This window comes from Lichtheimia ornata (genome assembly GCF_029851405.1).
Source record: "Lichtheimia ornata isolate CBS 291.66 chromosome Unknown scaffold00037, whole genome shotgun sequence".
Classification (NCBI taxonomy): domain Eukaryota; kingdom Fungi; phylum Mucoromycota; class Mucoromycetes; order Mucorales; family Lichtheimiaceae; genus Lichtheimia; species Lichtheimia ornata.
In genome coordinates this window covers 114,460-141,329 of record NW_026695357.1, presented here as the reverse complement: position 1 = coordinate 141,329, position 26,870 = coordinate 114,460, and the positions used below count along the sequence as shown (strand labels likewise).

General features: G+C 43.7%; 12 protein-coding genes across 12 annotated transcripts; 3 read left to right on the top strand and 9 right to left on the bottom strand.

The window, feature by feature from the left end:
• Positions 1–632: 632 nt before the first annotated feature.
• On the bottom strand, positions 633–2,597 carry O0I10_007569 (uncharacterized protein; the record flags this gene model as incomplete). Its single annotated transcript, XM_058487584.1, has 9 exons — positions 633–665; positions 729–853; positions 909–1,100; positions 1,155–1,343; positions 1,406–1,878; positions 1,941–2,007; positions 2,070–2,205; positions 2,260–2,287; positions 2,353–2,597. The coding sequence occupies 9 exons, from the start codon at positions 2,595–2,597 to the stop codon at positions 633–635; spliced, it is 1,488 nt and encodes a 495-aa protein (XP_058341635.1).
• Positions 2,598–2,931: 334 nt separating this feature from the next.
• O0I10_007568 (T-complex protein 1 subunit alpha) lies at positions 2,932–4,913 on the bottom strand (the record flags this gene model as incomplete). The annotated part of the gene is made up of 6 exons (XM_058487583.1): positions 2,932–2,972; positions 3,036–3,668; positions 3,733–4,217; positions 4,287–4,624; positions 4,692–4,777; positions 4,835–4,913. The coding sequence occupies 6 exons, from the start codon at positions 4,911–4,913 to the stop codon at positions 2,932–2,934; spliced, it is 1,662 nt and encodes a 553-aa protein (XP_058341634.1).
• An 839-nt stretch (positions 4,914–5,752) lies between these two features.
• On the bottom strand, positions 5,753–6,970 carry O0I10_007567 (malate dehydrogenase, NAD-dependent; the record flags this gene model as incomplete). Its single annotated transcript, XM_058487582.1, has 4 exons — positions 5,753–6,320; positions 6,407–6,614; positions 6,697–6,776; positions 6,834–6,970. 4 exons carry the CDS (start codon positions 6,968–6,970, stop codon positions 5,753–5,755), a joined length of 993 nt encoding a protein of 330 aa, XP_058341633.1.
• Positions 6,971–8,851: 1,881 nt separating this feature from the next.
• Positions 8,852–9,524, top strand: O0I10_007566 (uncharacterized protein; the record flags this gene model as incomplete). The annotated part of the gene is made up of 3 exons (XM_058487581.1): positions 8,852–9,005; positions 9,127–9,240; positions 9,307–9,524. The coding sequence occupies 3 exons, from the start codon at positions 8,852–8,854 to the stop codon at positions 9,522–9,524; spliced, it is 486 nt and encodes a 161-aa protein (XP_058341632.1).
• Positions 9,525–10,229: 705 nt separating this feature from the next.
• Positions 10,230–12,521, top strand: O0I10_007565 (uncharacterized protein; the record flags this gene model as incomplete). Its single annotated transcript, XM_058487580.1, has 1 exon — positions 10,230–12,521. The coding sequence occupies one exon, from the start codon at positions 10,230–10,232 to the stop codon at positions 12,519–12,521; it is 2,292 nt and encodes a 763-aa protein (XP_058341631.1).
• A 256-nt stretch (positions 12,522–12,777) lies between these two features.
• Positions 12,778–13,980, bottom strand: O0I10_007564 (uncharacterized protein; the record flags this gene model as incomplete). Its single annotated transcript, XM_058487579.1, has 5 exons — positions 12,778–12,831; positions 12,893–13,044; positions 13,116–13,294; positions 13,710–13,731; positions 13,800–13,980. 5 exons carry the CDS (start codon positions 13,978–13,980, stop codon positions 12,778–12,780), a joined length of 588 nt encoding a protein of 195 aa, XP_058341630.1.
• Positions 13,981–16,711: 2,731 nt separating this feature from the next.
• O0I10_007563 (uncharacterized protein) lies at positions 16,712–18,827 on the bottom strand (the record flags this gene model as incomplete). The annotated part of the gene is made up of 3 exons (XM_058487578.1): positions 16,712–16,797; positions 16,862–18,131; positions 18,192–18,827. 3 exons carry the CDS (start codon positions 18,825–18,827, stop codon positions 16,712–16,714), a joined length of 1,992 nt encoding a protein of 663 aa, XP_058341629.1.
• A 111-nt stretch (positions 18,828–18,938) lies between these two features.
• Positions 18,939–20,509, bottom strand: O0I10_007562 (uncharacterized protein; the record flags this gene model as incomplete). Its single annotated transcript, XM_058487577.1, has 5 exons — positions 18,939–19,291; positions 19,352–19,511; positions 19,575–19,671; positions 19,738–20,014; positions 20,074–20,509. 5 exons carry the CDS (start codon positions 20,507–20,509, stop codon positions 18,939–18,941), a joined length of 1,323 nt encoding a protein of 440 aa, XP_058341628.1.
• A 586-nt stretch (positions 20,510–21,095) lies between these two features.
• Positions 21,096–22,097, top strand: O0I10_007561 (uncharacterized protein; the record flags this gene model as incomplete). The annotated part of the gene is made up of 2 exons (XM_058487576.1): positions 21,096–21,672; positions 21,742–22,097. 2 exons carry the CDS (start codon positions 21,096–21,098, stop codon positions 22,095–22,097), a joined length of 933 nt encoding a protein of 310 aa, XP_058341627.1.
• A 70-nt stretch (positions 22,098–22,167) lies between these two features.
• Positions 22,168–23,586, bottom strand: O0I10_007560 (uncharacterized protein; the record flags this gene model as incomplete). Its single annotated transcript, XM_058487575.1, has 1 exon — positions 22,168–23,586. One exon carries the CDS (start codon positions 23,584–23,586, stop codon positions 22,168–22,170), a length of 1,419 nt encoding a protein of 472 aa, XP_058341626.1.
• Positions 23,587–23,971: 385 nt separating this feature from the next.
• On the bottom strand, positions 23,972–24,715 carry O0I10_007559 (iron donor protein CyaY; the record flags this gene model as incomplete). Its single annotated transcript, XM_058487574.1, has 4 exons — positions 23,972–24,116; positions 24,193–24,287; positions 24,346–24,463; positions 24,528–24,715. The coding sequence occupies 4 exons, from the start codon at positions 24,713–24,715 to the stop codon at positions 23,972–23,974; spliced, it is 546 nt and encodes a 181-aa protein (XP_058341625.1).
• Positions 24,716–25,012: 297 nt separating this feature from the next.
• O0I10_007558 (uncharacterized protein) lies at positions 25,013–26,442 on the bottom strand (the record flags this gene model as incomplete). Its single annotated transcript, XM_058487573.1, has 7 exons — positions 25,013–25,046; positions 25,118–25,196; positions 25,267–25,353; positions 25,421–25,590; positions 25,665–25,761; positions 25,827–25,884; positions 25,951–26,442. The coding sequence occupies 7 exons, from the start codon at positions 26,440–26,442 to the stop codon at positions 25,013–25,015; spliced, it is 1,017 nt and encodes a 338-aa protein (XP_058341624.1).
• Positions 26,443–26,870: the final 428 nt, after the last annotated feature.

Genomic DNA, 26,870 nt, shown 5'->3' with positions numbered 1-26,870 from the left:
CAACTTGACCATTATGCTGGATGCTATCATGCTGAACGATTGATCCGCCCAATTGTCGTACTCTACACGCAACTCCATGGCAACCACTATCATCATGCTTGGTGCATCCTGGCAACCATATACAAACACTATCATCCACGCCAATGGATGTAATTCGGCACTACGCACCAAGCGCCACCTCACGTTCATCTATCCATCTTTGCATAATGCAACCCCAAAAGATTAGAAACTCCCCATATCGCTGTATCTCCCCATTGGAGCAATTTGTTGCATCTCTCAATCTGTATCTCTTGTAAACGTTGTTGTATTAAAGGGTTATTTTAGGGAGTACGAGATTGCGTTGCAAACCAGGTGTAAGAAAGCTTCCTTCTTTCTGATATCGATGACATCCTCATGAGTGGCACTTGGATGTACTGTATTATGAAGAGATTGGTGGTATGGCAAATGCGGGTTGTCAATGCTGTGATAAAGGCAAAAGGGAGGGAGGGAAAGGGTCTGATATGATTCACTGTGCCTTGAACAAAGACCGTATTATCGATAGCGTCGTAAAACACGTTCCTTTTTTGTGATTTGGATCTTACATGGTAGTTACAGTACTATTTTATTATGTTTACGGCGGGAGATGGATCAAATTAGTAATAGAAACGATACTTGAGTTCTTGAGGCTACATGAAAAAAGCTATTCAGTTACGCTGTAGACGCAATATGGGTTGGCAAATAGCATTTACCGGTTCATGCATTTTGCTACATAGGTCATCACGGCGTTTATTCTCTCGGCAGAGCATGTATCCTGTAAATCCTGACACAGTTGCACCAAGCACGGCGCAAATGATATTGAACCCATTTCCAAAGCCTAATAAAACACCAATAGATTAATCAAAGGAAGAATTACATGTTCTTATACTTGCCATAATGGGGAGCATCTGTAGATGGATACAAATAGGACGCCATCACGCCACCCGTATTTCCTACCATGACTACAATTGCCACTGCTACTGCACGCACTGATAGATCTTCAAAATTGACAGCCGACCAGCCAAGGACAGCAGGTGCAATCAAGGCAAATCCCACAGGAATAATAAATAGAGAACCATAAAGAGCTACATAAACGTTGCATTAGTGTAAATTGGGTCGATGAACATGCTTTTGCTTACCCCATCGATCATGCAATACCAACAACATCATGTATCCCAGCGCCATGATTAGAAATCCAGAGACTAAGATCTTGGCTCTGCAATTGGGTAGGCGATCGGTTGCCCGTCCACTTAATAACATCACCACTGCACCCAATACATTTGGAGGAGCTGTCAACAACTGCGAAGTGAGCACCGGAAAACCAAATCCTAATAAGATCACAACATGTATCAATCTTCAATCCTGCTGGAAAAATTGCCCCACATGTTACCGTCAATGAGCATAGGCGAAAAGATGGCAAAGCTGTAAAAGTTGACAGCATTGGTCATGTACACAACAGCGAATAACCACGTTTTCCAATCCGCAAAAGCTTTGTATATCGTTCCCCATCCGATCTTGCTACTACTACCATCCCCTTGCTCTTGATCCATCATCCGCTTGTGTTGCAAAGCCTTTTGTTCAGACGTGAGCCAGCTCACTTGGTCAACAGTATCAAACAACGAAAAGTAGGATACAATGCTGAGGACAATGGTTGGTACACCTTCGAGAATAAACAAGTACTGCCATCCATGAAGTTTGTTACGGCCCTCAAGAAATGATGTACCATAAGCGATAGGACCGGAAACAATACCAGCAATACACGCCATGCAAATCAAAATCCCAATTCGGCTGCTCAATTCGCCAGGCTTGTACATGCGTGACATTTGATACAACATGCCCGGGATATAGCCACTCTCGGCAGCACTACATAGTAGGGGAATTGGATAAGCCTTTTTGTAATAATAATAGATGGCTTTTCTTCCTACCCAAGAACCAAACGTGCTGCTAGCAATCCTCCAAAGCTTGTAATGAATCCCATGATCAAGGTGATAACTACACAGGTTTTCCGATATAAGCATCTATTCAATCCTATGCATCAATGATAGCACAATTACCTCCCCATACCAGCATAATAGTCGATAGCCACATCACTGCACTTGTTCGCTTGAGGATGATATTGGATGGTACTTCAAACAAGATATAGGTGATATAGAATGCTGAAATAATGGTGCTCATTTGTGTTGCTGTCAGCTAGTAGATTCCATTGTCAACTTTCATATACGATACTTCATGCTTATTACCTACATTGAGATCTTCTTCAATCCCACCAATCCTAAGACCATCAATCCATTAGAGATATTGTCCATGTGCTGACACGCTTGAAATGTGTATGCTCACGTTGCGTTACCAATGTTGGCTCGATCGAGAAAATCCGTAAAGTAAAACACACAGAATAATGGTAGCAATCGCCTATCCAAGGCTTTTACCAGCTTCCTTTCTTGTTCAGCTTCATCCTTCAATGGATCCTCATCAATGTAAACATTGCCACCAACAGCCTTTTCTTGCCAATCAGCAACTGATTTCTTTTCAACGATGGTATCCTCTTCCATGGCACTATCAGTACGTGAGACTGGTGGGTGCATAATGAGAAAAAAGCAATTGAAAGAAAGGGGACCACTGTTGTGCCACGTTCATGCAAGATAAAAGAAAGGAAAGAAGACCCTGATCGATGGCTCCGAGGATTGAACCGTAAGGAGCATTATTGGGACAATTCGAAATGCGATTCGAAAGAGTGTTCGAGAAAGAGCCCATATGCAAGGTTCTTTTATTTGGTTGGAAGTTCGATATAGAAGAAACAATGCTTGTATATGAAGGTTGTGTGGGTGTGGGGTAGTTGTTTTTTGCTTGCGTAGTGCGTTGTAATTTGCGGGGTTGGCATTTATATATATCATCTCATTCTCTGCTCTGCTTTGTCCTCTAATGACCATGACCATCGTCGGGCTTGGGCTCAGGTGCAACTAAAGAACAATCAACTATTAAATCACTGCTGTATCAAACAAACAAACAAACAGTAAGCATACCTTTGATCATATCGTCAATTCTAAGAATTGCAATAGCAGCCTCGGTTGCACTCTTGAGAGACTTGATCTTGGAAATAGCTGGTTCCAGAACACCGGCATTCAAGTTGTCACGGATACTACCATTGATCAATTCCAAACCATAGTACTTTAATGCGCGCTTTCGCTCATCAGCGCCTTCGTTAAGTGCGGCATTATGGTACGCACGCAACTTGGAGACCAATTCGGTAGAGTCCTTGGCGGCATTGACAGCCAAAGTCTTGGGAATAGTCAAAAGAGCACTAGCGTATTCGGCAATAGCCAATTGTTCACGGGATCCAACACTGGTAGCAAAGTTCTCGAGGTATATGCTGAGAGCTGATTCGACAGCACCACCACCAGGGACGACACTGTTGCTCTCCAATGTCCGCTTCACAACGCACAACGAATCATGCAAGGCACGCTCCATCTCATCCAACATGTAATCATTGGCACCACGCAAAATGATGGAGGATGAGTTTTGAACCTTGGTGCCCTTGACAAGAATACATTCATCATCCGAGATACGTTCCTGGACAACTTCATCAGCCTGACCAAGGTAGGATGCTTCAAAGGTTTCTTCACCTTCCAAGTTGGCAAGAGTCGAAATGAAAGTGGCTAATAGATCGAAAACATTTTAGATACACACCTCTATATTCCAATTCCACACCCTTTTTTTTACCTCCAGTGGCCTTTGCAATACGCTTCAAATCTTCCTTCTTGCAACGACGAACAGCCATAGCACCAGCTTCAACAAAGAGCTTCAAGCACAAATCATCAATACCCTTGGTGGTGAGAATGACATTGGCACCAGTGGCAAGAATCTTTTGGATGCGCTCAGTGGTGATCTCGATTTCACGTTTACGGATATCCTCAAGCTTGTCGGGATCGTCGACGACAATGTTGACACCAAGGTGCATACGAGCCTTTTGCAAGTTCATGTCCAAACAAGCAATCTTTGCATTTTGAATACGGGTCTTCATGGCTTGGGAGGCAACAGTGCAGTTGAGAGCGTAACCACGGACAAACATAGATTCACGACCAGACTTGCCATGGGCCTTCAAAATGTTGACAGCCTTGACGGGGTATTTGGTCTCACCGCGTACATTGGTACCCTTCACAGCCAACATGGCTTCAACAGCGAGATTGGCAAAGAAATCAGAATCACTACAAGATGGACATGTGAATAAACATTGGATGATGATGATGATGACGACGATGATCCTTGTCACTTACGAGCCAATGATCTTACTGCTCATGGATGTCTTTGCAGCATTGACAAGGCATTCTTTGCCCAAGCTATCGACCTTGACGGCCATTTGATCAGCGATAAACTTGCATGCCACCTTGGATGCCAAGCGATAACCAGTGATGATAGTAGTAGGATGAATCTTGTTCTTGACCAACTCATTGGCTCGCTTCAAAAGCTCGGCTGCAATAACCACCACGGATGTCGTACCATCGCCAACTTCACGGTCCTGTTGTTGAGCCAACTCGACAAGCACCTTGCCAGCAGGATGTTCCACTTCCAAGAGTTGAAGAATCGTCGCGCCATCGTTGCTGATGGTCACATCCTAGCATACCCAACAAAACGCGTCATGAGATGACAGCTCATTGTGCTTTCTTCCACATGTTACTTACACCAATCTCGTCGACAAGCATCTTGTCAAGACCCACAGGACCCAAAGAGCTCTTTACAATGTTGGCGATCGATGCGGCAGCAAGTACTGTCAAGATGAATCAGAGACGCAGAACATAAAACAACGTGTTGATGAGTGGCCTACCATTGCTGGATCGCACGTCTTGACCGGTTGTACGTTCACCACCGAGGAACAAGGAGGAATTCTTGTCACGTTGAAACATATGAGCGAGTGTGTGTTGTGTGCAGTAAAGAGCGAGAAAGAAAAAGAAAGCAAGCACTCAGCTGTCAGGAGAACGTGTTCACAGTCGGTACCAATTTCACCTTACCACGTTCATGACTCTGCTCTCCGCTCCTGTCAACCATTCATCATCCATCCACCGACCTACTCCCAGTGGCTTGTCATTGGCCTCTTCTCTCGACCATGAAAGACTACATAGCAATCACTTTTAAACCTCCCATCTTCATGTACCATTAGAGTCATAGATAAATAAACCCATCTTTAACAACCAATACATGGTAAAGGAACCAGGTGTGGATGAGTGATGTAAAGCTTCACTGAAGGGATCACACAAAATGATAGGCTTACTACTATTGCCCATCTCAAAATCGGGTTGATGCACGCATTAGGATTAAACATTCATGCATCTTATGGGCAAACCCATATTCCATTGATTGCTAGGCGTTCCTTGTTTATATGTAGCAACGTGAGCTCATTGGCTGTCAACAGCACCTACACATAGGCCTTTAATGGTTCCAATTCTCTTATGATCCGACAAATTCCCCAAACATGTCCCACATTCACTCCCCCACTTCATCCAACAAAGTATGGTTTGTATGCATAAATGTACAAGTTTTTTTCTTTAGAAACAAAAAGCAAGTCTATCTACTGCAGTGAGTCATATCCTTCCAACACTAATATACACAAGAGAAAAAGAAAGTGATATGAGGATTCACCACGGTTGAGCAATAGATGTGCCTTTTCTACGAATGGATATATAACGAAAGTTGTGTATGTCAAAAACGGCAAAAGAAGAAAAAGCGAAACCGATCATGAATGGGTTTACTCTTGCTTGACGAAACCAGTGCCCTTGGTGATGTTGCCCTTGAGCTCGGGAGCACAAGCAGTAAAGAGCTTCTTCTCAAAGTCCGAGACAGCACCAACAGGGGAAACCTTATCAACGCCATTGGGACCAAGCTCAACAGGCAAAGAAAAGTATTCAAGGGATTCGTCACCAGAAAGGTCCTTGACGGATTGAGCAGCTTCAGCACCAGCAGCTTGAAGGCTGACATAGGTGCATTCAACAATACCCTTGCCACCGTTGAAAGCAGCTTCAATGACATTCAAGGCGAAACGAGCACCAGCATAAGCCATGGAGAGAGTGGCGCTACCAGCACCATCCTTAGCCTTCACAACTTCATCACCACCAAATTGGATACGGTGGGTGACATCAGCAATTTGTTGCTCGGAGAGAGCATTGGTACCTTGGACTTGGGACAAAAGAGGAAGAATGGTAACACCACTGTGGCCACCAACAACAGGCACCTTCAAGCTTTGGGCATCGGCACCAATCAATTCAGAGACAAAGGTGGAGGCACGAACGATATCCAAGGTAGTAACACCAAAGATTCTATTTAATGCAGGTTCCAGGTCAATTTCTGAATCAAGTAATAGACCCGAGATCTTCCCGTCATTATCCCGCATCACCCCATTTACCTGCGAGCATCATAAACACCCTCCTTCTTGAAAACTTCAGCAACGATAGGAACAGTAGAGTTGACAGGGTTGGAGATAATGCACATGAATGCCTTGGGAGCGAACTTTGCAGCAGCAGTAGCAAGGTCACGAACAATACCAGCGTTGATCTTGAACAAATCATCACGGGTCATACCAGGCTTACGAGGAACACCAGCAGGGATGACAACTATGTTTGTATGTGTTCATAACATGTTTCAGGTGGTCCCACACACACACATACACGTAACATCACTCCCACCTTTACTTACCGACATCAGAGTCCTTGATGGCTTCTTCAAGTTGTTCTTGGCCCTTGTGGCCAGTGACCTTAGACTTGGTGTTGATATGGCTATACACATCTTGAATAAGCACAACGCTTAAGCATTTTGCCACGCGTCATTAATACCTCAAGTCAGCAGCAACACCGGGAGTGTTGACAATATCGTAAAGGGAGAGGTGGGTGATCAAAGGAGATTGCTTCAACAAGAGCGAAAGGGGTTGACCAATACCACCAGCGGCACCGCAAACACAGACTTTGACCATGATTGATAAGAGTAAGAGTGAGAGTGAGAGAAAAGAGTAAAGAGAAAGAAACGTAATTACGCGCCCAGTCCAATGGCAAGATCCAATTTTATAGGCCCCGCTCACCCCGCATCCTACACACGCACGTAGACTACTGCCCGAACTTCTCTTTTCACATGCCACTTTTAGATGAGTCTCCCCTTGACCGGATCCACATGTGAATCCATCCACTTCCTGTTCGTTCCGAGAACTCACACATTGCTCTTATTTCATAACACATTTTATGAATCCCCTCCCCAACATTCATCATATCACATAGCTGGCTACCCTCTCTCTACATGTTTTGCCATCTCACATATACACGCACACCCATCTTCAGGGCATTTTTATGCGACTTTGCGCATGATCAAGATACCATATATGTAGCTGTGTGTGTCATCAATGTTTATTCGATTGCAGCAATAAAAAGCCGGATTAGATAGGTATATGTAGGCAACCTATACAATCTCACCTACACACGTTTTATGGTATGAACATTGCATCGTCACTGCCAATGCTTTGACATGATGTGTGTGAAAAGGGCAACCCAAAAAAAAAAGAAACATTGACGTAAGGGCATCTGCATGTGGAGAATGATACGAATGTTTTCTCTTTATTCATTGCACGTGAAGAAGCGTAAACATTTTTAATCCAAAGTAAACCTAGGCTGGGTCATGATTAACGTCAGTGTGTGTGTATTATGTGAGCGGGCCAGTTTCGAAACACAAGCATCCGGGATCGCCTGTTCCGATTATACCTATCTCCATTCCCCGCCTGCTGGACAAAGAGTATATCCCTATCATACGTCAGGACCTCTTCCTTTGCTCCTTTCCTAATGACGCCGTAGCATCATTGTGATCCGACACCACCACCCACCCATTGTATTCGCGTACCACTCTTCCGATATTTTCATTTTATGTTTTGAGGGCTTGTATTGGGTAAATCCACATAGATAGATGACACCTCCCCAAAACGCATCAAAGGCTTCATAAGCTTTCTTTTTCTTCCCAGTATGTGAACGTGATTGCTTACTTTGACGTATATCGATCAAGAGGTGTAATCGTTTTATGTAGACACATCAAAATGCTAGCCAGGATCATTTCTCGAGTCCCATTACCTCCAATCACGTAATTTTATCCATCCATCTTGAACATTGAGAGTATCCAATGACCTGCCCATCGATATCAAAATCGCTCTTTGAGCAAAGTATGCTTGTTAAATCAACATGGATAGCCTTGTGGAGATCTACAACGCCAACGTTTTATAACCCACGGAATGTTTTTAAACACCGCTATAAGAACATTTTCATTGAATAGCATTCAGGCTACTACTATTGGGATGCATGGAGGGATCGTGCTCATTGTAGTGAAAACCAAAGGATAGATTGTTCAGTTTTGATCCATGATATCAGTGTCATTGTCCTTTGTAAATTGGCTATTCCTGAAAGTAAGCATTGGCTATAGAGAGTGTTCTTTTTGTATACGATTCGAATTCGAAGCAATGTGCTGCTTACTTGCATAAGGTTTAATCTCCTGCGATTGATTGGTATTTGGAGAGCGAGCAGAAAAAGATAACTCGAGGTTGCTATGACTGCATTGGCAACGAAGAACCAAAGATTCAACAAAGGCGAACAATGGATCATTCCATCGCATAGGGTCGTAGTTTGCTTTATTCGAAACGAGTCTATAGACGAATAATGTACAAGCTCTATCTAATACATGAATGATGAATGAATCTTATGAACATGAAGCTTGGGGATCACGTGCAAGGGTATAAGATAGATAGCCAGTTGCTTCAACGCCACCTGACCTTGCTCTTTTTGGTGATTTCCTTTTTCCTCTCTTTTTTTTGCCTTCCCTCCACATGAGTCCACAACAGACTGATCGTGTTGCATTGGTCAATGTCACTGCCGACAATGTCAAGATGCTTTCAAAGCTGAATGCGGTCATTTTCCCTGTCCAATACGGAACGACTTTTTACCGCGACGTACTCTATGTGGGTGAGCTGGCCAAGCTTGGTATGATACATGATGAGCGGTGTGTGTGGTGTTGGTATCGCTGATATGACTATGTGTGTGCGTGTGTGCGTGTGTGATAGAGAAGGAATTATGATGATTAGAGTTGTTGATCCCTTGATAGCATACTTTGGTGGCATGTGTGTGGGCGCAATATGTTGTCGGCCTGAGATGGATGGGACACGGATATATATCATGACCTTGGGCGTGCTTGCACCTTACCGGCATTTGGGATTAGGTAACCATCGTTGTGAAGGTGTGTGTCTTTATAGCATGTTGACTGATCCAGCTTTGTTTACAACAGGGAGCCAACTGTTGACGCATGTGCTACAGCATGCATCTCGAGTGCCTCGTTTTACATACATTTATCTTCACGTGCAAATCACAAACCAAGCAGCTCTTACCTTTTATCAAAAACATGGATTCCACATCATCGGTATGGAGAAGAACTACTACCGTGATATTGAACCACGTGACGCCTACATCTTGAGAAGAATAAACATCCCTTCGCCTTCCCATTAAAAAGAAAATGTACATTGGAAAGGATCGTAATTAGTACAAGGATGTGCGATATCGACGTTGTTAAAGGCGACCTTGGTCAGCAACAGTGAATGGTGTCAACGACGCTCAATCTTTCACAAGTATCACGTGCGAGATGTAGAAAATGCCCGCCAGAGGATGCTTAGGCAACAAGCGACCAATCCATTCATTAGTAGCAATAGTATCATCGTTCAGAATAGAGGCGATTACTACTCGAATGAATAAAACAGCCTTACAGTAATCATGTATGCAAATACGACACCATAAGCTCATTCAAAGGCAACTTGACATCACCCAAGTGTCTGGTAATAAGAAGGTGTTGCACATGTTGTCAAGGTGAATGGGCGTATCCATTCCACTGTTGCTGGGCTACGTCACACGTTAAAATTTGCAGCCAGTTGTGGGCCGACTTTTTTTGTTTCTCCTGGGCAAGGAACGCGCTCACCCAACTGACAGCCCGTTCTTGTGTGTTTTTTTTTTGTTTTTGCACGCACAAACATATACCCTTATTCTCTAAAGGTAAGCCATTTAGGCACATTCCAATACATAGACTCACAATGGCTTCATAGCACGCAATTCGGTTGTTTGCATGGCGGTCTGTTGAAAACGATCCTCTTTTTCCCATCATAAAAGACACTATATATATATACACAACAACAACAACCATCGCCCCACCATCGCACTTCCATGACAACATCGGCACTTGCTCGACGAGGTAGCAAGTGTGCCGCTGCTTGCAAGCATCAGAATCCTCTACGACCCAACTTTGCTCGGTGTCGATCTACGTTTGTGCTCCCTGTGGTACCGTCACCTATAACGCGCCACACCGATATGTTATGTCTATTGGCAGCAGCAGCAGCTTCACGTGCTACTGGCGTATCATCATCTTCATCATCATGCACTCAACGACGACACTTTAATGCACGATCATCATCCTCATCATCAGCAGCTCTTTCTGCACCATCATCTTCAACATCATCAACTGCCCCATGTGCATTGAATGATCCATCACACAACATATTTCATCCACGGCGGATAGGCAAAGGATGTGATTTGAATGCATTATATGATTATTTACGGGCACAAGGTCATCAATTGGGTCCTGAAAGAGTATACAAGACGTTGAGGTCAGCATTGTACAATGCGAGTGGTTATCAGGCGGATACGGCATGGCGAATTTATCAAATGATGCTCGAACATGGCGTTTCTCATCGAATGGGTGCCAATAACTATGGACATTTACTCAACATGCTAAAGTATGGGAATGATTGGGAACGGATGGTGAATGTGCTGGACAACATGCGCAATCAAGGGACGCAGGTCGGCCCGCTCCATTATGCACAAGTACTATTTGCTATGGCACGGCATGGTCAACTCGAGTCAGCGTGCAAGATTCTCAAGGAAATGCGTGATGCTGGTGTTCCACGACAACCCTCTCATTTGACTTCTTTGGCATTGGCAGTACGATCACACCATGTATCCACCAAACAGCATGAAGTGGCAGCCAAGGTCATGATGGAAGTGATGCAAACGGATGGAATAGTGATTGAAAACAGGGCATGTGCTGTCATGGTCAGCCATTTATCACGCACATCTATGGATAAGACGATTGAGTTTCTCGAATGTCTTGCACAAGCACAAGCCATTGGCAACAACAAGGATACCCCAGCAACAGCAATTGAAGAAGCAGGAGCAGGAGCGAGAGGAGGCGTTTACAACACACATGTGTACACATCACTGATATCCGGTTTGGCACACAAAGGTGATGCAATCAATGCTGAACGACTATACAATGAGATGAAGCACCATCGTTTAAGACCGACTGTGGCCACCCGTGTTGCATTAGCCGAAGCTTATGGTCGTGCAGGTGATTTCGACAAGGCGCTCAAGCTCGTTGGTAAACGACCCAATCATGCCATTATGACTTCTATTCTCAGCAATGCAATGCGACAAGGACGATGGGATCTTGCACATGACTTGGCAGAAACATGGATGGCTGATAAACGCATCATGAATAATACAGCAGCCGATGACAAGTTTCGAGCGACGTTAATGTGGGTCAAGGTCAAGACGGGATTGGATACAGCAAAGCTCTTTTTCCAGCGGCTATATGAAGAAGATGCATCTTTTGTCAATGCTGTGATGGTGAATCATCTTGTCATGGAGAGTGGTAATCAACAAAAGAAGGATCAAGTTTATGAATCGTTCGGATTACATCGGCAATTGGAGGATGAACCAGCACCCTCGTTGTTATCACACCATTATTATGTGGATGCCTTGTTCAAATGCCGAGATGTCCCAGCAGCATTAGCAGCCTTTGTGGAAATGAGAAGATACGGTGTACCGGACGACATCACGATGGCTATGGTGGTGCGTGGATTAGTCATGAATGAGGAGGACAACATGGCATGGAACGTGTTTCGGGTCATGAGGAAGAATGGATTACAGCCCAATCTCTATGCCTATTCAAGCATTTTAAAGGCATTTGCAAAGACACAAGCTCCACGATGGGTATCCAAGGAGTTGAGCAAATTATGGCCCGATCTGCATGCAGCTATTACTGGTGATCAACAGCAACCTGATCTTCTCACCCATGATTTCCTTGGTAGTTCATCGCATGCTTATTCCTTGTTCCAAGAAATGACTGGATTTCAACGACCCAACGAGTACACATATACCACCTTGATTGCCTGTTTTGCAAAGACAAGTCTTGCTCGTGCAGCTGATGTATTCTCTCACATGTGTGCTGATGGTATCAAACCCACCGCTCAAACCTATACAGCCATGCTTCAAGGATGTGCCATTTTCCGCAACGCTCGTATGGCTTTGGTTGTATTCCGACACATGCGTGAACATCATGTCACACCCAACCAAAAAACGTGGCATTATCTACTCAAGGCCTTGGTCCGTGCGCGCGTCGACCGTAAAAAGATTGATAGCGTCGGTCGAATGGCTCGTAAGGCCATGGATGTATCATAGATTCTTTCACTTAGACACACACTCACACACACTCTTGTACTTTTTAGCATTACATTCACTTTCACACACACATGTATCTAATCAATCACGCTCGCAATACACATCACACACTTGCACACACTCTCATTCCTTTTTACAACAAAAATCGATAGATTCATCAATGTATATAATAGTAGAAGTGGAAGGAGACAAAAGGAATGTACAATCGAGTAGGTTGGATGAAAGGAAAACGTGTGAGAGAGTTAGAGAGAGGATATCACGACGAAGGAGCTGGTTCAGATGAGGATCCACTGTCGTCATTCTTATGCGTCTATAAACATAGTAACCATGAATACCATATCCATCACGAGGCCGTAGTGCATATATTTTACCTGAGTACCGGCAATCGAACCGATGATAGCACCCAAAATAACAAGAATAGTGACGCCAATAATAATCTTCCATTTCAAATCTTTCCACCACATTCGCTTGCGTACTTGGTTGGCACCTCGTCGAAACTGGGATGATGTTGCATGCAAATCCTCTTTTGTAGCAGTACAGAAAAAAAGTGTTACCAACCAACCATAATGTATACTTTGATCTGCCTTCATTTACCTGTTTTGTTTTGCAACGAGTTGAGGTTCTCACCACGCTTATACATTTGGTCAATATTGTCTTGCATGATATTCACTACTTCATCCACTTGGTGCTGTACACGCTGTGTCTTGTTGTTGGGTGACGAGGTAGCACCTTCCGCTTGCTCATTGGGAATGTAGGGATCATAGGGTGACGACCTGCCATGCTACAATGTTAGTTTCGTTCGCGTCACTCATCTATGATAGTAGACTACTTTACATGTTGAAAGCGAAATAAAAGAAAGTGAAAGAGAAGAAAGAGAAAAGTACAGTTAAACACGCAAGGGTTAATAGTGCTTTTTTTTAGTGCTGAGCCTTTTTGTGTGGGCTTGGCGCCTAAAAATGGAGGGTTTCAAGCATGTATGTTACACATGACGTAGCCAACAATGGCAAGGGGTGTTTTTCATGCGTTTCCTATACAATGGATCTGCATTTGACTTTTGGATGATAATACAACCGGGCCACACACACTTTAAAACGAAACAAATTGCCAACCCCAATCAAAGTCTGTTATCAAAAAGATGAATAAATGTATTTGACAACTTGTATAAATCAGATTCGGTTCGCCTAGTACCGGTGAATAGTGCGGCATCTGCCTGTAATTGGTTACATAAAAGGAGTTAGATACAACGACGTTAATGAGATGTTGGCACCATAAACATACCACGATGGTCCCGGCGGCAGTAGTTCGAATACACACTGCATGAATCGCTGGAGATCTGTTCACAGCTTGTGCCTGGAGGGAGTTCTCGACCATAAATGTTTGGGGCTTGGATAATATTGGGAACAGCGTTGGCTGTTGCAAAGACAGCGGCAGCGACAAAGAGGAGAGCGGAGAACTTCATTGTAAAAGTGGAGATGGGATGATGTTATTCTGAATCGACAAGAATCATTCTCATTTTATAGTTTTATTCTTGTTGGCAACTTTATCTTGCCGCACGATGACTCTGTCGCATCATATCAAAAGATCAGCGCCATATGCATTAGGTGTATAGTGGTCTCTGCGATACATAGGCACAACACTGGATACTTTGACAAGCAAATGGTGTCGTTTCGAGGCGCTTGGTATGCAAAACAAATCCCCTGGGAGGAGAATGTGGCGAAATCAGACGCAACAATCTACCACCACCTACTGCATGGACAAAGTAAACCACGTAAAGCGAAAAGTGGTAATCACCCATTCCTCTAAACCCAACATCCAGCATCTATCAAGCATGGTAACGGGCCATAAAGGCAGCTATGTATTATGTATATAGTCGTTACGAAAACAAGGAGCGCTTTGATGATGGTGTTTTCTTGCCCTGTGTTTGCAGTAGTCGCTACAGTCATGCAAGAAGCATCTTGGATGCAACACGGAAAAATGGAAGCATGATCACCGGCTCGCATCACTATAACCAACAACTCATTTGCAGCTTTGCTATGGTCAAGGACATGATGATCAAAAACAAGGACTACAGGTGGTTTACACGATGGTCACAATACCCTTGCGGCTGAAACCCCATGTATGTGCGATCCGCGTTTTCAATTTTAATGACATGGATATGCTGATATTAGCAACGCTATGTCCCTCTTTTTGACATGATACTGCTTTTGATATGGAGACGTATGTTTGCTGATCTATTAGATATGCATAGAAGGTGGTGGTCTGCATCATGCAATCCATGCGAGGATAAAAAGATTCACTTCGTATATGATGCAGCCGCTGTTCATAATAATGTTCATTGCGGTGGTGAAAAGTCATGATAACATAGGCTACCTCAAGGATGATAGCAAGCATAGCCATGGCAACAACAGCATTCTTTTTGACTGAAGGACCGTTTTAGCCGCTCTGCAAGGAAAGGATCCCAAGTATCATGCATGCATGTAATAACATACATGTGCTGTTTGTATTTCTAGGAAATTCGAAAACCCCCTTTAGGAGATGATGTTGACAGCAAGACATGCCAAACACCTCCTGCAAGCATTGTGGCGGAGATCACTTGCAGCCTTCATCCTCGGGGATCGGGCTATGATACAGCTATCCACAGAATGGTAACAACATGCCACGGGGTAATGGCTACAATACTGGCAAATGGCGTCCACATTGAAGACGAATAGACACCAGCAAAGGTGACATTACTATCCATCTGCATACCACAGCTTGTTTATATGATGTCCCTGCATTTTTGCTGTAAAGCAACTTGATCACGCAAGATGTAAATACACCGATGCGTCAAATGCATATTGTTATTGCAGTGGCGTTCTCGATAACACCATAACGACGTCATTGGGTCTTTGTCGTTTGATGAATTCGGGATCCTATGCCATGACAGCTAAAGAGTTGCGATATTAGAAGAATACTGCTCCTAGCAATGAGGTACAACGTACTACTAGTTTAGACGCTTAGGTGCCCAACGCAAGCAAGTGATCATCTTCAACAACAAAAAACAAATGATGCTGTAATGTATGTTATGATGAAGGTTATGTACTATGCATCATCATGATGTTGAGATATGTCTGTCAAAGCAAGTAAAGGTAAATCGAATCTCATAAACCCAAGAGAAAACATCTTTATCTACGTTTGTGAATTTAACACCAAATGCGATGATTGATCAAGGTCAACCTATATATCTCTCGCCGTATGTAATAAAATAAGGAGCATGTGTTACGACGTTATTGACAAGATCTAGTCGCAACAAGAAAGGGGAGGAGTGGTTTATACTATTGAATACAGTCTTTATTCAAGTCAAAATGAATCAATCAGGCTCTTCCTCTTCCTCTCATCTTCCTCTACCACGGCCTTTAAAAGTGGATATGCTTCTATGGATGTGGGAAGTCTTTACCCTTTTGGGCGTGCATTTTGTAAAATCGGATGGTACTTCAAGTAGGGAAGCCGTTAAATTACCACCATGGGAGTTGGGGGTGGGTTCCCTGATATTTGCACCATGTCAAACCATACACCATGTCAATTTCAGTACCCAACGTAGACCATGGCACTAAAACCAACTTTTGCAGATGCTTCACGGAGAGATAGCTGTATCGAAAGTAACAAGGTAGCGTGTATTAGTAGTGACTCATCAAGTAACATGATCAGGACTTACCTCGTTACAAGAATACAATATCACAAATGACGGCCACAATACAAAGAAACCCTATGAATGACCACAAAGATCAGCACTTGTTCACAGTTTGAAGGATGGGATAAACACAAACCTTGGAAAGTTGACCTTGTAAGCAATCAAAGAAGTATGGCAGAGAAAAGAGATGTGCGGTAGTATGATGGGCGGCGACAACATCCTTTTATTGTGCATTGTGGGTGTGGGTGTGGGTATTTGTGTCTGTTGGGGATGATGTATTGATAAATTGATGTAAAAGCTGAGATTGTTATGTGATTGCTTGAAAGCGTACGCTTATTGTAGAACCATTTATGTACCCATAGGCAATGTTAAGCCATTCAACGAGAAATTAAAGAGTTTACGAGCCAAGCGAGCAATCCGAGTCAATACATTTTAAACGTCATCGAGCAAAAAGAGAGAGAACCAGACATAGATTGTATAATACAAGGTAATATTAAAGGTGAGGGGTGGTCTATACATGTTACATCAAATCAGCGGCCGTCACCATTTGGCCAACTTCGATACGTTCGGCTGCTGCCAGACCTTGAAGCGTCAATGCATTAGGACCTATGATGTATGTAATGGTTAACTACCTTGGCCATAATAATACCATTGATATACCCATCCTTACATTTATCGGGTGCAAAATGCACAATAAAGTCGCCAGGTTGATATCGCTTGGGGAAGGTGTTGAAAGTATGGTCATCATTTTCGAGCAAGTAAATGTGAGGCTGATTTTCAGGTTTGAGCATGATTTGCCACATGGCACCTTGTTCATACGCTGGCCTTCTATTGTACCATTCGGTGACTTGTTGCACTTGGCGCAAGAATTGGCGACTCCATTCGGTATTACGCAAGAAAAATACGCCTGCATTGAGCATTGGGTCACCTCGTGGCTTGGCTGTAATCAGATCGACATGCTCATCAAACGCTTGTCCATCTCCATAACGTGTACGCAAATCATCCAGCAATTCGAACAATGAGTGCTCCTGGTTCATGATAACAGCATCCATATCCATCCAAAAAATCCAGTCGTATTTGGGTAGCACCTTTTCAACAGCATCCACCTTTCCCCATACAGTCTTTCGTCCACGTTGCTGAGCAAATTCTGTAGACCTGGCAACAAATGTATGACCGTGTCGTTCGGCATATTTACGCTTGTTGAGAGCTGCCTTGGTCGCTGATGGCTCCATGCAATTATCATCATAAATAAAAGAAGACGTCATCAATGCAATGGATGGTTGGTCTTTGTTGACAGTGGTTGATAGGTCATCTTGGGAGAGTGTCATCTCTTCATCGTCATCCATAGGACTTTGTTGGAGAGTTGGCTTGTAAGCTGATTTAGGTGGATAACATACACGCACAGGTTCAAGCGATGTCCATCGTGCTAAATCAACAAATTCTGTATCCTGGTAGACGTGTGTGACAGCTGCATGATCCTCGTGCACAGACTCAACATTGTTTTCCCATCGCATAAAGCGTTGTGCTTCTGGAATGAATAACGGCATCGTTTGTACTTGAACTTCAGCCTCGCCTTCATCCTCACCAAATTCCACTGTAGCATCATTTTTGACTTGGTCAACTTCATTGGATTGATAGTAGTGGTATAGATCGGTTAACAAGTGCGATGATGACTGGATCTCGTTACGTTTCTCAAGGGCTACACGTGCAGCTGCTGCGCCCACCACAAACACTTGAGAATCATCCACTTGATCCGAGTTGGTGAATTGAGCCCAAACCATGTTTGTTGTATGATCCACAGCCACAGGTGATTCTGAATCTTCACTGATAACACCATGCTCCAATTCTTGACGAATACCAGCGATGTGAACAAACGTGTGAATATCCTGCACAATCAAATAGTCATAGCTGATTCCCCGATCCGCCAATGTGGTCTCCGCCTACAAGTTGTTGCTTAGCATGATACGTTACACAATGGCTGTTGTTGATGTTATTCTTACCCATTCTAAAACTGAAGCTTGTGTAAAGGAGACACCAGCAGGGAGCTCTTCAAGATCATTCCATTCCATCTTTTCAGCTTCATAACGTCGACGTTCAGCTGTACGTGGAGTGACACTCCCACCATGGATCCAGAACGTATACATTGTATCCGCATTGAATCGCATACAAGGAAGCAAGTTGTCGCGTAAGCCAAAGTATCTCTCTCGAATCAATTGTCGACGTGTCATTTGGTCGGCAGTGGATGCAATGACTACCAAATACTTGTAGTGGTTGGATGTATTGATGATCTCATTCGATGTATGGACATTATCCTCTTCTTGTTGTTCCTCGTCGCCTTCAGATAATAAATCGGGTACTGTATCCTGGCCGTCGTCTTCGTCTTCGTCTTGTGGCAATGGGACAATGACATTGCCATTGGGTGGTGGAGGTGCGAGATTAGGGTCATTCACTTGTTGTGGCTGGTTATCTTGAGGGCCGGATGATGATGGTGTGGTGACTCGAGCATTCAAATATAGTAAGAAAAAGATGCCGGATACTGCCAAAGTCACCAGTATTCGTTTGTTAAGTCTAGGTGGTAGAGATCGTCGTGTCGTAGTGGTAGTCTCAGATTTGAATTGTGGCAAGTCGGATGCCATTATATGCAAATATGTACAAGGAACAAGGGGAAAGAAGAAGGAAGAGAGGATGGATTGGGCTGAGCAAAAACAATACATTTTCTTCTTTTTATACACGAAGGATTACTATTTTCAGAACTCTAACGGATCTTGTTTCCCGGGTACACCAGAGCCACCACAGCCAATGCGTCGAGGCGTTGATTTCTTTTCCTTTTTAGAATCCGAAGATGATGATGATGATGTTGATGATGATGGTGGTGGTTCGGTGCGTCTCTCACTAACACCTCCTTCAGGTGGTAAATGGAATGTCTCAATGGCAAAACGTTTACGTCGAAGCTTGAATGCCAAATCATTGCTACCGCCTGCGGATAACACTGATAACTTGGTGCTAGGTGGAAGCAACGAATTGATGACTGGTAACTTGTGTACATAAAAGAAGCCATGGTAATTTTGTGTATAGGATGCTTCATTGTGTATCTTGGATCCTATCAACAACAACGTAATGAGATTAAACCTTATCCACCTTCCTAAAATGTTTCAATTACCTGCAAACGATTCCACCTCAACCACGGCATCCACCATGTGCTCAATACGTCGAATAAAGTTGGGAGATTCATCATAGAGATAAGCGGGAATGGTCACCACAGCAGCACCAAAAGAGAAACGTAACAAGCCACGTAATGCATGGAAGAACTTGTAGAGATCCTAAGTATATATTCATATACCAGTAAATAATCAATCGAAGGGTAATCATCCTATTCCACTTACATGAGGTGTCTTGGATTGCCAGCTGGGAGACGCCAAAGAATGAATACCAACTCGTAACACGTTGCGTGTAGTGTTGGGTGGTGCAGGTAGGGCTGAGCTGTTGATGTATTTAGAAACACGATCCTCCATCTCCTTCAATCCTCTCTCCCCTTGCCATGCTTACCTGAAATTGTTTTCTACAATCAGCTTACGAATGTCTTGTATCAATGTCCAATAATCATCGTCGCTTTCATCTTGAATGCCAGCAGCTGTAGGTGCTAAGACAGTGGCCTTGCTTTCATCCAACACTGATTCAGGAATTCGTTTTGTCAAGTCGAACAAACTGCAATAAGGCCTTGGTTCATTGGAGGCTGTTGTTGTTGATGTCGATGATGATGATGATGTGTCGGCTTTGTTCTTGTCACTTGTATTGGAAGATGGTGGTGGTGATTGTGGAGAAGCTATACATCCATTATATCAACAAACCTCCTTTATGCATGTCCCATTGATTGCTATTTACCTGTGCGAACACCTGACTCGAACTTTTTCAAATGTGCATATCTCCAAGCAATCTTGAGTCGATCATCTCCAGTGCGTGCGTTACGTCCACCAGCTAGTTTGCTTCCTTCGTCGTGATCGTCCACATCGGTATCAGAAGTAGCCAGCCACATCAAGTTACGTAGCAACTCGTTGCCATCCTCATCGAGTGAAGCTAATGCACATTGGTGTCCCGAAGCAATGCCTTGAGCCATAAAGTATTTCAATAATAGCTGTGCATAGGTCGTGGCGCGATCTTCCTTGATCAACAAGACCGTGCCAACAGGGAGACCACCACCTAGAATGTCGTCAAGAGAAGGCACACCCGTTGAAATGAGAAGTGCTCCATTGTATGCAGAAAGGCGTGATCCAGGAGGTAGTTTCGGTTGCTGATCGGCGTTGCGCTTTCGAAAGCTCATTGATAAAAGGAGAGGGAGACACGAGTTGACGGATCGTTCGGAGCCTTCATGCTGCTACTACGGTTGTTGTGACGACCACCATGACCTCATCACGTGAACACGATTGCATGAATCCCTTCACCCTTAAATTAGCTATCGTTCGACGACACTTGAAATAAAAATGATCTATCATGTTGCTAAGAGATGCGGTTTTGATATATATTTCGTATACGTAGTATCACTACAAGCTATAAAACCGCCATGTACAGAAACTAACCCACGATTGGGCATACAATAACTGTGCGCGTGCGCGTATTAAATTGAGATAACATGTAGTTAAGCAATACATTCTAGAATAGAGATGTTTATTAAGTGATTGTGTATAAGCGACATCCTCGAAAGCGATATACATAAAGATCTAGTGCATGCGGAACATTTTGATAGAGCAGCTGTACCAATCCGGAAAATTTCAGGTTTCCTTTTCTCCTTGTGAAAACTCCGGCAGCAACCCGCCAATGGCTACCACCCAAAGTGCATTGTATAAAGCCTCAGGTTCCCATGCTAAACTCTCTCACACATCTCTTTTCCACACACATTTACATATACTATGGCAGTCGGCACACCACTTGGACGGGGAGTATTCGTTCCTATTCCCACCTTTTTCAAGGATAATGAAGACCTCGACTTTGATGCTCTTGAAAAGCACATCCAATATTTATCTAACAAGGGCCTTGCTGGCATTATCTTTCTCGGTTCAATGGGCGAGGCCGTCCATCTTTCTGATGAAGAACGACGTCAAGTCATTTCCAAGGGTGCTGAACTCGTGAAGAAATATGATAGTTCTATCAAGGTGCTTGCAGGTGCCAGCGCTGGTTCAGCGCGTCACACCATTGAGCTCACCAAGCAAGCTGCTGATGCAGGTGCTGAATACGTGCTTGTCTTACCCCCTTCTTATTATCGCGGCAATGTCGATAGTGAAGCCATTGAGTCTTTCTTTACCCGTGTTGCTGATCAAAGTCCCGTGCCTGTCGTGATTTACAACTATCCTGGTGTCACACAAGGGGTGGATATCACCGTCCAAAGTCTGGCAAAGTTGGCCAAACATCCAAACATTGTAGGTGTCAAAGGCACTGATGGTAATATTGGCAAGGTTGGCTATCTTGGTGCACGTATCAAGCCTGAAGGTAAGAAAAAGAAAAGTCATAGGAAAAGATAAGGTTAAACGGTGAGACTTATGCTTTTATGTACTGTAGACAACTTTGCATTGCTTGCTGGTTCAGCTGACTTTTTCCTTCCTGCATTGGCAGTGGGTGCAGTGGGTGTGGTACCTGGTCTCGGTAATGTGGCACCTCGTGCATGCGTTGAAGTACAGCGATTATTTGAAAGTGGCAAACTTGCAGCGGCTACCCAATTGCAACAACAGCTCGTTGAGCCTGATGATGCACTTGCCCGTTGGTATGGCAACCCTGGTGTCAAGGCTGGAATGAACCGCGTACTTGGTTGGGGAGGTCTTCCTCGATGCCCACTTCGTCCACCTTCCGATGATCAAATCGACCGTATTGTTCAAGCTGTGGATACTGCTCTCTCCATTGAGAAATCACTCGCCTAAAACATGTATAATAATATATCATTTTTTGATGCATCATCGATTCTTTTTACAAAAAGTCGCAAACACTTTTTTATTGATCTGAATACGAGGGAGAACTAGAGCAAGTTTTATTCTCATCTTGTTGTTTTCCACTAATAGTAGGTTCAGCTTCGCCATTGGTACTAGTAAAGGATGCACTATATCGATTCCACACCTTGGCTACCTCTGCTGTAACACGTGTCACTTGCAAACATCCTTGCTTGACTGCTTTGGGCCATCCAAAATCCTCTTGGGTAGAAATAGACTGCATGCCTCTCATGACTGATATAATCACCTTGAGATACTCATTCGTCTCTTCCCAAAATGCCTTATTTCCTTCTATCGTCGATGATGATGATGGTGATGCTGTGGTATCCTTATTCATGATGCGTTGTAATCCTTGATCCAAACGTATAGCCATGCCAGCGGCTTGTTGAGCTTGTTGTCCCAAATTCAAAAGCTTTTGTCGTAGTGTAGGTGCACAGTCGTCCTTGGCAACCGTATCATCAATGGATTTTTTGAGTAAATCAGTCACGTGTAATGAATGGGTGACAGCAAGTTTAAGATGGGTATGGAGTTGAGATCGATCACGGTCATCCAGAGGTGATGATGATGCTGTAGATGCTGTAGCGTATTCACTATGCGAACGTGTTCGAAGGTAAGGTGGTGGATGAGGAGAAGAAGGTTGTTGTTTGAATGCATTGTCGGGAGATAAAAGGTGTTGTTGTTGTTGAGATGATGGTTTTGGTGTGGATGATTGTAATGTCTCACAGGCCTCTTTGATATCAACCGTGGTGCCATGAATCGTCAATAATAAATGTCGTGCAAATCGAGGATCCAAGCATGGTACAAGGGATGGTACTAGTTGTTGTAAGCTGCCACATAGTACTTGCAAATGCCGTATACATTCAGACGCATATTTCTCAATGGCAAGTCGATTGTTATCATGCTCCTCCAACGCTTGAACCAATTCCTCAACCGATATACTGGATTTACCAAGCGCATCTGATAGAGTGTCGAGGTCCCCATTGATATTGCTGCCAGTGCATAGTGCTAAACATCGCCGTACTGCTGTATGAAGTGTTCCTGCTGCAAATACAAGAGACTGGCTACTCTCCACTATTGCTGGTATCGTATGTTGTTGTTGTTGTTTTGTGCGTTGAAAATAAGAATCGACAGTGGCCGTACTGCTCATGATGGCAGGTCGATGGGCTGTTTCCTTTTGTTTCTGCTTTTGCAACTTGAATGTGTCCGAAGAGAAAGAACGAGATGCACTCGGAGATTCTTGTTCACCACCAATAACAGGCACAGTCAGTTGAAGTGGAGGAAGAGCGGCAATGCGACCATTGTGTGGAGACGAAGAAGGCTTTTGAAACGATAACCCATGTTTGTTCAACGAAAGACCAAACACACTAGAAGAGGAATTGGCTGTAACTGACCGTAAGGAGTTATGCGGAGGTACATGTGCCATACGTATATGCAAGGAAAAGAGAGAGAAAGAAAGGCATAAATGTGCTGCAGCTGACTTTAAGGCTTCCTTCTCCTTCACTTTGATCACCCATATTCGTCTCCAATGGATAGCAGTATATGTGATATGCAATAAAAAGATCAACAGCAGTACAACCACAGCTTTAATTTTATCCTAGTACCAATGTTGAAGCTTTATATGCTGTGACCCGATGTTCCCCGCACATGGCCAAACCCTCTAATCTAGATTAGTAGCCGTCATCACCTCATGCAGCATCACGCATAGATATCACACATTTCACAGCACGTAATAGAAGGAGGCCGAGAGAGTGAAAGAAATCGAACCCAACGAATGCCATTGTCAAGATGCTTTATACATTTATTGATATCTAGATTTCGAGCCCTTCAAATACATCAATGGATTTGTCAAAGACTTCAGATAACTCGGTATTGAGCAATTCATCCAATGTATGGTTATCGCGTTGGTAAAACCATTTCTTCTTTTCGCCATCCCAGTCGTATCGTTTGGGTCCACTATAATACCATAGTAAATTAACTGCATGACAACGGTTGCCATCCTACGGTTGCCATCCCACTTTGCGTAGCTTACCTTTTTGGCGACGATAACCAAATCTGCTGGTTGGGTGGTTGTTTGTTAATGACATAGGTGCCATGTGCTCCCAACTTGATGGTCATGACGCCTTGCTAGAATCCATTGTTGAGCACCTTGGCTGTAGACCCATATCCCACATTACACACTTACCGCATACTCCACATCAAATCCATCCAAGTCCAATTCATCGCCCAAATTCTCTAGGTATTCATCCAGGTGATCGAGCGTTGTATCAGAGACATCGTGGTATGTGTCAATGTTCATGGGCCTACATTGATATAGGATAAGTAATGTGACAATACACACTCCAAACTTTGGCTTGAAAACGTTACGTTGCTGTATAGGTAACGCCCGTCGAATAGCAATGCTGAGACATGACCCAAGATCGGTTACCAGGAACGACGGCGGTACGCATGGTGTTTGTTTTGACCATGGCATTGGGTGCAGCAACAGCCGATCGGCGTGCAATCAATGCCAAATGACGACAAAAAGGACGTGCAAGGTGTCGAGCCAATGACATTGTATGAATTCGGTCAAGCGTGTAAAATAGAGCGAGAAAGCGATACACAATTGCTGGCCTGGATTGGGTGATCGGAATAAGCGCTGGCAAGCATCTCGTGCGACATCACATCCAGCAGCTGTTGGACTACCTGTGCCCAAGATCCCTTGTATGTGTCCCACTCTTTGCACTATATTCTGGATATAACAATAAACAAGATATTTTTATGGATACCACAACTAAGAGAGCACTACAACAGGGGAACAACTGGGGGAGTGTGACTAAAAAGAATGTTATGGATCATGGCCGGCATGTTGCTTAAAGACACAAGCCAGTGTTGATGTTCAAGTAGCTGCATAATAGTAAGAAGAAGAGGTACTTTTTAGAACCTCGTAGACAACGTATGCATCCTATATACCATACCTTAAGTGATCAAGAGCGCTAGTGAATGGGACAATCGAATTGGCGCAGTCGTCAGTTTCGATTCCATTAGGGCAAACACCTTTATGCATGGCGAAGAATGGCATGTAAGTGAATTTTACTTTGACGATGTGGGTTAAGCTTTCACTTACGAACAGTAGTTGGATCATCATCGACAATCCAAAATTCTTCACCAGCATGAAGGAATCCAAATGCACCTGGAGGAAGATGCGGCACAACTAGACATCATGTTATGTCAGTCACGTGCTGCTGTTGATAAAGCAAAAGGGTTACATATCCACTTACTATCACGTTTATGGACAAGACGCTGATAGGGGATCTTGGTGCCCACCACGTAGTTGGCAAAAGCTGGTGTACCCACACGAGGCTGTCCTTGCGTGTAAAGCGAAACATCGTGACCACGGTCTTTGAGATCAAGAGCACACAGCACAGCTGTAGCACCACCTAATGAATGGCTAAAGTATATACACAAGATATGTAAATCAATGGATCAAGGTATGTATGTAGGCCATTGTTAGTATGTACATACCCGGTCACTGTAAGTTTATAATCGGGATATTGAGCGACCTGCGCTTCCACTTCTTTGACAAGATCCTTTTGCACTTCATTGTAACTATCGAGGAAACCTATAATACAACAAAATTAGTGTTACAAGTGTGGGGGACCAAAAGTGTATATGTGATGCCCTTACCTTTGTGCACTTTGGCCCCATTGACGGGTGGATAATCAACCGGTGCAAAGACAATATCCTAATCGAGTCAAAAGCAAATGAGAACATGTTCCACCTTGTACTAGGATTCTATCTTTTTACTCACATCAATGGCATTACGGATCGAACTTGTACCACGGAAAACAACGTAAATGGTCTTTTCCTTGCTACCAACAGCCACCAAAACATTGGTATCAGTGACCAACGTAGTAAAGGTCTTTGTGATTTTGAGATCGGATACAGCATCACAGTGAGGACAAGCCCATTGGCCAAGAGGGATCACCGTACGACAATAGACGTTTGCTGACAATGTTGTATAATAGGTCAATGTTTGGATCTCGGCTTCACTTGCAATGCGTACATCATTGGATGCTGCCGCTTCAGACATGGCTTTGGCTACGCTGGATGGATACGTGGTGGCATTTTTGGCTTGCGTGTAGATGGTATCAGTTCCCTTGGGAAGGGGTCCATTCATCTTGATTGCCTTGGCTTCGGGATTGTATGTTGTTGTTGAATTGTCTTGTCTTTTCAATGGCACACCCATCACAAAGGAAGAATGCACAAAGGCTAAAAAGATAACCAGAGTATGGATCTTCATTGGAGTTGTTGGTAAAACGATTGGACTGGGCTGCTGGTGATAATGAAGGAAGAAGAAGAAGGATCGCTTGTTGAAGACGATTACTTGACAACGAATGTCCAAGGTTGCTGCCCTTGACGATTCATTTTATACTCGATGTCTTTGTCTGTGTCATGGGAAAAAAAGGAATCTAACTTGTAAGCGAAAATGAAGTACAATGAACGCGACGGACGCCATAATTGATTGAAGGTAGTATATGGGCAAGTGATCATGGCGGATGGTACGTTAGCAGTCAAGTCATTATCAGCTATGTAACACAATCATTGACAGAAAAGTTTCTCATGGCGGCAAGATCATTGGCGCTTGTGTATTGATGATGTGTCTGTGTGAAAACGAGCGCATCACTATCCTCTGTTACCAAACGTTGGGGTTGGGAAGATCAAGCCTAT